This window comes from Mandrillus leucophaeus, unplaced genomic scaffold (assembly GCF_000951045.1).
Source record: "Mandrillus leucophaeus isolate KB7577 unplaced genomic scaffold, Mleu.le_1.0 Scaffold12, whole genome shotgun sequence".
Lineage (NCBI taxonomy): Eukaryota > Metazoa > Chordata > Mammalia > Primates > Cercopithecidae > Mandrillus > Mandrillus leucophaeus.
Window position 1 is genome coordinate 2,409,264 of NW_012100320.1, and position 6,384 is coordinate 2,415,647.

Below are 6,384 nucleotides of genomic sequence, written 5' to 3' on the forward strand. Positions count from 1 at the left end.
GTGCCTGTAGTCTCAGCTACTTGGGAGGCTGAGGCAGGAGAATGGCGTGAACCCGGGAGGCGGAGCTTGCAGTGAGCCAAGATCATGCCACTGTACTCAAGCCTGGGCGACAGTGCGAGACTCCGTCTCAAAAATAAATAAATAAATAAAAATAAAAAAAAAATTAAACCATCACCAGAGCAAAAACTTACAGCGCTTACAATACCTTCCACGTGCTGTTTTATTTTACATAAAACCATGACGATTAAAAAGCTGGTCTCTCAGTTTTCCGGGTATTGGTTTGTTTCCCCCCTAAACTGTCGTTTTTATAGGCACTTGCACTGTCTTCTCAGCAGAAGTGCCAATGGCCTTCCTCGAGTCCTACGTTTAGCGATAGCAAGAATCACGCACTGACAGAGCTCGACTCGGGTGAGTACAAGGAAGTAGACAAGGAAGCAGGAAGAAACAAGAGGCGCACAGGTGGGCGGGATCTGCACTGGAGGCGGTGCGACCTTGCGGGGCGGTGCAAGCTGGCGGAACCCGCGTGAGTGAGGTTGGTGTTGCGAAGGGAACTAGTCCGGTGCAGGACGTGGGGCTTTTGCAGCCCAGCTGGTTCCGGCTGGGGAAGATGGCGGTGGCTGGGGCGGTGTCCGGGGAGCCGCTGGTGCACTGGTGCACCCAGCAGTTGCGGAAAACTTTCGGCCTGGATGTCAGCGAGGAGATCATTCAGTGAGAACAGTTGGGGTCCAAGCGGGGAAGGAGCTCTGGGATGTGCACTGCCTGAGCGAACAGGAAAGCGGGGAGGACTGAAAAGTTAAGAGAGGAATGTGATAAAGGGGCTGCAGTCTGTAGTCTGTAGGCGTCGAATTCTGGCCTCCGCCTTTGTAGTTTAGTTTCTGGAATAGGGTGTCCGGCTCCGCAATCTGCCGTTCAGGCTTTTTTTCCTGGGAAGACGCCCAGTCTGTAATAATTAGTACTGCATGACTGTCCCAGGAGCCAGTTTCCTTTCTAGAGAGAAGGGGCAGGTCAAATTGTGTTTCCTAACTCTTAACTCCTTATTTATTTATTTATTTATTTATTTATTTATTGTTGTTATTATTGAGACCGAGTCTCTGTCGCCCAGGCTGGAGTACAGTGGCGCGATCTTGGCTCACTGCAACCTCCGCCTCCCGGGTTCAGGCGATTCACTTGCCTCAGCCTCCCAAGTAGCTGGGATTACAGGCACGCACCACCACACTCGGCTAATTTTTTAAAATTTTTAGTACAGTCGGGGTTTCACCATGTTGTCCAGGCTAGTCTCCAACTCCTGACCTCAAGTGATCCGCCCGCCTCGACCTCCCAAAGTGCTGGGATTACAGGCGTGAGCCACCGCACCCAGACATACTCTGAACATTTTAGTGGGCCCAGTCTGAGTTGTGTCAGTACGGCCAATAGGGTCAGCTGTGTCAATAGGACCTAGAATTTAAGTGGAAGCAGCGTGGAAGAGTACAAATAGCTTCCGACTCTGGAGTTGCAGGTTCTGTATTCTGTTGTCGTTTACCTGTTTTAGAACCCAAGACAACTTAATTTTTCTCTCTGTACCCTGGTTTCTTCATCTATAAGATGAATCATTAGTAGGCATGCTTTATGACTCTTATGAAATGGAGATGGTAAACATGATTTAATATCTGCTTTCAACTGATTAAAGAACATTTGTTGCACTGTTACGTGCCAGATATTGGGGTAACAAAGACAAGACAGTTGGGTTCCCCTTCGTTGATGACTGCTGAGATTGGGGAAGTGAAGGGGCTTGTTGGAGCACAAAATAAATGATCCTTATTAAGATTTGAAAAACTCGGAAGGTTTACTGGAAAGGATGACTTTCACCTGAGAACTTAAGGAATAGACAGAGGTGGAGGTCCAAAGTGTTCAGGCAGGGGAGAAAGCTGCAAAAATGGGACTTGATCAAAGAACTGAAAGTGTTCCTTAATTTGATTCCTTGGTCACTAATGCTGAAACCTAAATTGCAGTTCTAGGGCTTTTGTAGGAAGTAAGATGAGTTTCTGAGTTTGGGAGAAAATAGACTTTTGGCAAGGAAAGAGTTAAAGTAGGCTATTTTAATGGATTTCTTTGAGGCCCTAGGAGATGGCTCAAGCCCTTATTCCCAGCACTTTGGGAGGTGGAGGTGGGAGGATCGCTTGAGACTGGGAGTTGGAGAGCAGTCTGGGCAACATAGCGAGACCCTGTCTGTACAGAAATAAAAAAAGTAAACAACAAGATAAGGGATTTTTTTGAAGAGTAGAATAGACAACAAAACAACAGCAAAATCTTATGGTTTGGCTTTACCCTTGCTTGAAGGCAGTCAAATTAAGTATTTAGTAGTTTTCAAACATTTTTTAAAGCAGTGGAATGCTATCATATGAAATAATGCAACTTTGCAATATATAAAACAGTAAAGTGTTTTTTACGAATATAAGTTCAAACTTTTCACTTTTTTTTTTTTTTTGAGACGGAGTCTTGCTCTGTTGCCCAGGCTGGAGTGCAGTGGTGTGATCTCAGCTCACTGCAACCTCCGCCTCCCGGGTTCAAGCGATTCTCCTGCCTCGGCCTGCCAAGCAGCTGGGATTACAGGTGTGCACCGCCATGCCTGGCTAATTTTTGTATTTTTAGTAGAGATGGGGTTTCATCATATTGACCAGAGTGGTCTCGAACTCCTGACCTCAGATCCACCTGCCTTGGCTGCCCAAAGTGCTGGGGTTACAGGCGTGAGCCGCCGTGCCTGGCCCAATTTTCACATATTTATTATAAAGTTACCCAGTATTTAAAAAAAAAAAGATTGAGGTGGCCAGGCGCAGTGGTTCCTGCCTGTAATCTAAGCACTTTGGGAAGTCAAGGCAGGCAGATCACTTGAGGTCAGGAATTTCAGACTAGCCTGGCCAACATAGTGAAACCCCCACTCTACTAAAAATACAAAACTTAGCTGGGTGTGTTGGAGAGTGCAAGTCGTCTCAGCTACTTGGAAGGCTGAGGCAGGAGAATCCCTTGAACCTGGGGGCAGAGGTTGCAGTGAGCTGATATCGCACCACTGCACTCCATCCTGGGTGACAAAGTGAGACCTCGTCTCAAAAAAAAAAAAAAAAAAAAAAAGGAAAAACGAAAGATTGAGGCTATTTTTGATAAATTAACAGTTTGAAACAGGGTAAGAATGATAGATGTAGTCTTCTCAGTCTAGAATCCAGTTGTATTTTGTTTGGATTACACAGTATCAAGAACATGGTTTCTCAGGCCAGGTGTGGTGGCTCATGCCTGTAATCCTAGCACTTTAGGAGGCCAAGGCAGGCAGATCAGGAGGTCAGGAGTTCAAGACCAGCCTGGCCAACATGGTGAAACCCCATCTCTACTAAAAATACAAAAAAAAATTAGCCAGGTGTGGTGGCGGGCACCTGTAATCCCAGCTACTCAGGAGACTGAGGCAGGAGAATCACTTGAACCCAGGAGGGAAAGATTGCAGTGAGTCGAGATCTCACCACTGCACTCCAGTCTGGGCAACAGAGCAAGACTCCATCTCAAAAAAAAAAAATTGTATTCCCCCTGGGAAGAAGGTCAGTGCCCATCGGCATGTATTATGCTAAGATACTATTTGAATCATTTGTTAGGTATTCACTAGTATGCACAACAGGCTGTTATGCCATGATGAAAGCATTTGCTGTGCCTTGCCTGGCATTTAATTGAGAATTACCCAGGTGTACATACTACAGTAATGTACTAACTTGAACAATTTTATATGAGTGACCTGAATTTTTAAAATAGCACAGAGCTATTAACTTTTTTTTTTTTCTTTTTTGAGATGGAATCTCACTCTGTCACCCAGGCTAGAGTGCAGTGACAGGATCTTGGCTCACTGCAACCTCTACCTCCCAGTTCAAACAATTCTCCTGCCTCAGCCTTCCCAGTAGCTGGGACTACAGGCTCGTGACACTATGCCCAGCTAATGTTTGTATTTTTAGTAGAGATGGGGTTTCACCATGTTGGCCAGGCTGGTCTCTAACACCTGACCTCAGGTGATCCACCCACTTCAGCCTCCCAAAGTGCTGGGAGCTACCATGCCCCGCCATTTTCGTTTGTTTGAGACAGAGTCTCATTCTGTTGCTCAGGCTGGAATGTAGTGATGCAATCATGGCTCTGCAGCCTTCACCTCTGAGACTCAAAGAATCCTTCCACCTCAACCTCCCAAGTAGCTAGGACTACAGGCACGTGCCTCTATGCCTGGCTAATTTTAATTTTTCTTCTAGAGACAAGGTCTCCCTATGTTGCCCAGGCTAGTCTGAAACTCCTGGGCCCAAGTGATCCTCCAGCCTCAGCCTCCCAAATTGTTGGGATTACAGGCATGGGCTCCCGCACCCAGTCAGAAGATTCTCTTAATGAGGCCCAAAGGCACAGATTTGTTTACCTCTAGAGCATAATTCTGCAGTTCCACCACTACACTATGAAAAGAATGCAGTACATATGCTACCAATCATGGGACAATTTCATAATTTTTACAAATTTAAAGGATATAGCACGATGATAATTTTCTTGCGTTCCATATCATTGTGTCTGAATTACAGTTTCTTCAGGTTTTGTACTGTCTTCAGTGTCTTATATGTTAATTTGTAAGTAATTTTTATCACTTCTTTCTCCTGTAATGATGAGATGTTCACTGTAGAAAACTAAAAAAATCAGAAAAGGATAAAAGAGTAAACCAAAATTACCGTAATACTACAACCCAGAAATAAGCACTGTTTCTTTCTGTTTTTTCCAGTATATATAATAATGTAATACTTTTAAAAACATATTTATTGGCTGGGAGCAGTGGCTCACGCCTGTAATCCTAGCACTTTGGGAGGCTAAGGCGGGTGGATCACGAGGTCAGAAGATCGAGACCATCCTGGCTAACACGTTGAAACCCCATCTGTACTAAAAAATACAAAAAATTAGCTGGGCGTGGTGGTGGGCACCTGTAGTCCCAGCTACTCATGAGGCTGAGGCAAGAGAATGGCGTGAACCCGGGAGGCAGAGCTTGCAGTGAGCTGACATGGCACCACTGTACTCCAGCCTGGGCGACAGGGTGAGACTTTGTCTCAAAAAAAAAAAAAAAAGTAAGAAAAAAGAAAATAAAAATAAAACTACCTTTAATCCCATCACTCACTAGTAATCATTTTGGTGTATAACTTTTTTTCCTACACATAAGTGTATGTATGTATACCTTCATACCAGTTAGGATCATATCGTATTTCTAGCATCTAGCATAGTACTTGGCTCAAAGTAAACACTCTAATAGATTAATGAATGGTTTTTACTACCTAGATCTCTGTTAAGATTACTGAGAAACAGTGTAAGTTAGTCTTGTTTCAATAACTTATATCTTTGCCTCCTGAGGTATGTTTTGTCAATTGAGAGTGCTGAAGAGATACGAGAATATGTTACTGATCTCCTCCAGGGAAATGAAGGCAAAAAAGGTCAATTCATAGAAGAACTTATAATCAAATGGCAAAAGAATGATCAGGAGTCGATTTCTGATCCTTTGCAGCAGTGCTTCAAAAAAGATGGTAAGTTAATGTAATTAAGCAAATGTTGAAATATTGGTAAGTGGGCAGGCTTAAAGAATTTAATTTTTTTTTTTCCATCTTGTATTTCTTCACAACTAACTTAAACAGAATCGTATGTATACATATTTTTAGTTCGGTTCTACTCAATCCATAATGAATATTGCTCTAGTTCTTTTTTAACTTAGAAAATATCACCAAAAAATGCCTGTTTACAGACACAAATGTGGCTTCAGAATAATTTGAAAAATTTATACATAAAGAAACATTTTTCAGTCATGTGCATACCTGGGTGTAAGTAAAGTGTTGATTGACTATAGTATGAATAGCATTTAGAGATAACTACTTAAACAGTACAAAAGACGAGCACCAAACTAAATAAGTTATTATGCAATCTACAATATCAGAATTTTGTTTGTTTTGAAACATGGTCTCACTTTCATTGCCCAGGCTGGAGTGGTGTGGCTTGATCACAGCTCACTGCAGCCTCTGTTTCCTGGGCTCAGATGATTCTCCCACCTCAGCTTCCTGAGTAGCTGGGACTTCAGGAGTGTGTTACCACACCTGGCTAATTTTTTTATTTTTTTCTAGGGATAGGGTCTCACTCTGTTGTCCAGACTGCTCTCAAACTCCTTGGTTCAAACGATCCACCTGCCTTGGCCTCTCAAAGTGCTAGGATTATACATGTGAGCCACTGAGCCTGATTTTAGAATATCAGATTTTAATTTAACTTAAAACCAGCCACTTGTTTGAGTTCTTTTTCATTGACTGCACTCTTAAAAATGATGATTTAAATTTTATTCTGGTTTGGCACGAAAAGATAATTAAAAATCTTCCCGAT

At 43.2% G+C, this 6,384-nt stretch overlaps 1 protein-coding gene across 1 annotated transcript in view; it reads left to right on the forward strand.

Moving 5' to 3' along the window:
• Positions 1 to 553: 553 nt before the first annotated feature.
• TRIP4 (thyroid hormone receptor interactor 4) overlaps positions 554 to 6,384 on the forward strand; it is a 76,022-nt gene continuing 70,191 nt past the window's right edge. Inside the window, exons 1-2 of the mRNA XM_011967887.1 lie at positions 554 to 708; positions 5,377 to 5,546. Coding sequence (XP_011823277.1) covers positions 608 to 708; positions 5,377 to 5,546 — 271 coding nt within the window. The 5' untranslated portion in view covers positions 554 to 607. The remainder of the gene's footprint in view (positions 709 to 5,376; positions 5,547 to 6,384) is intronic.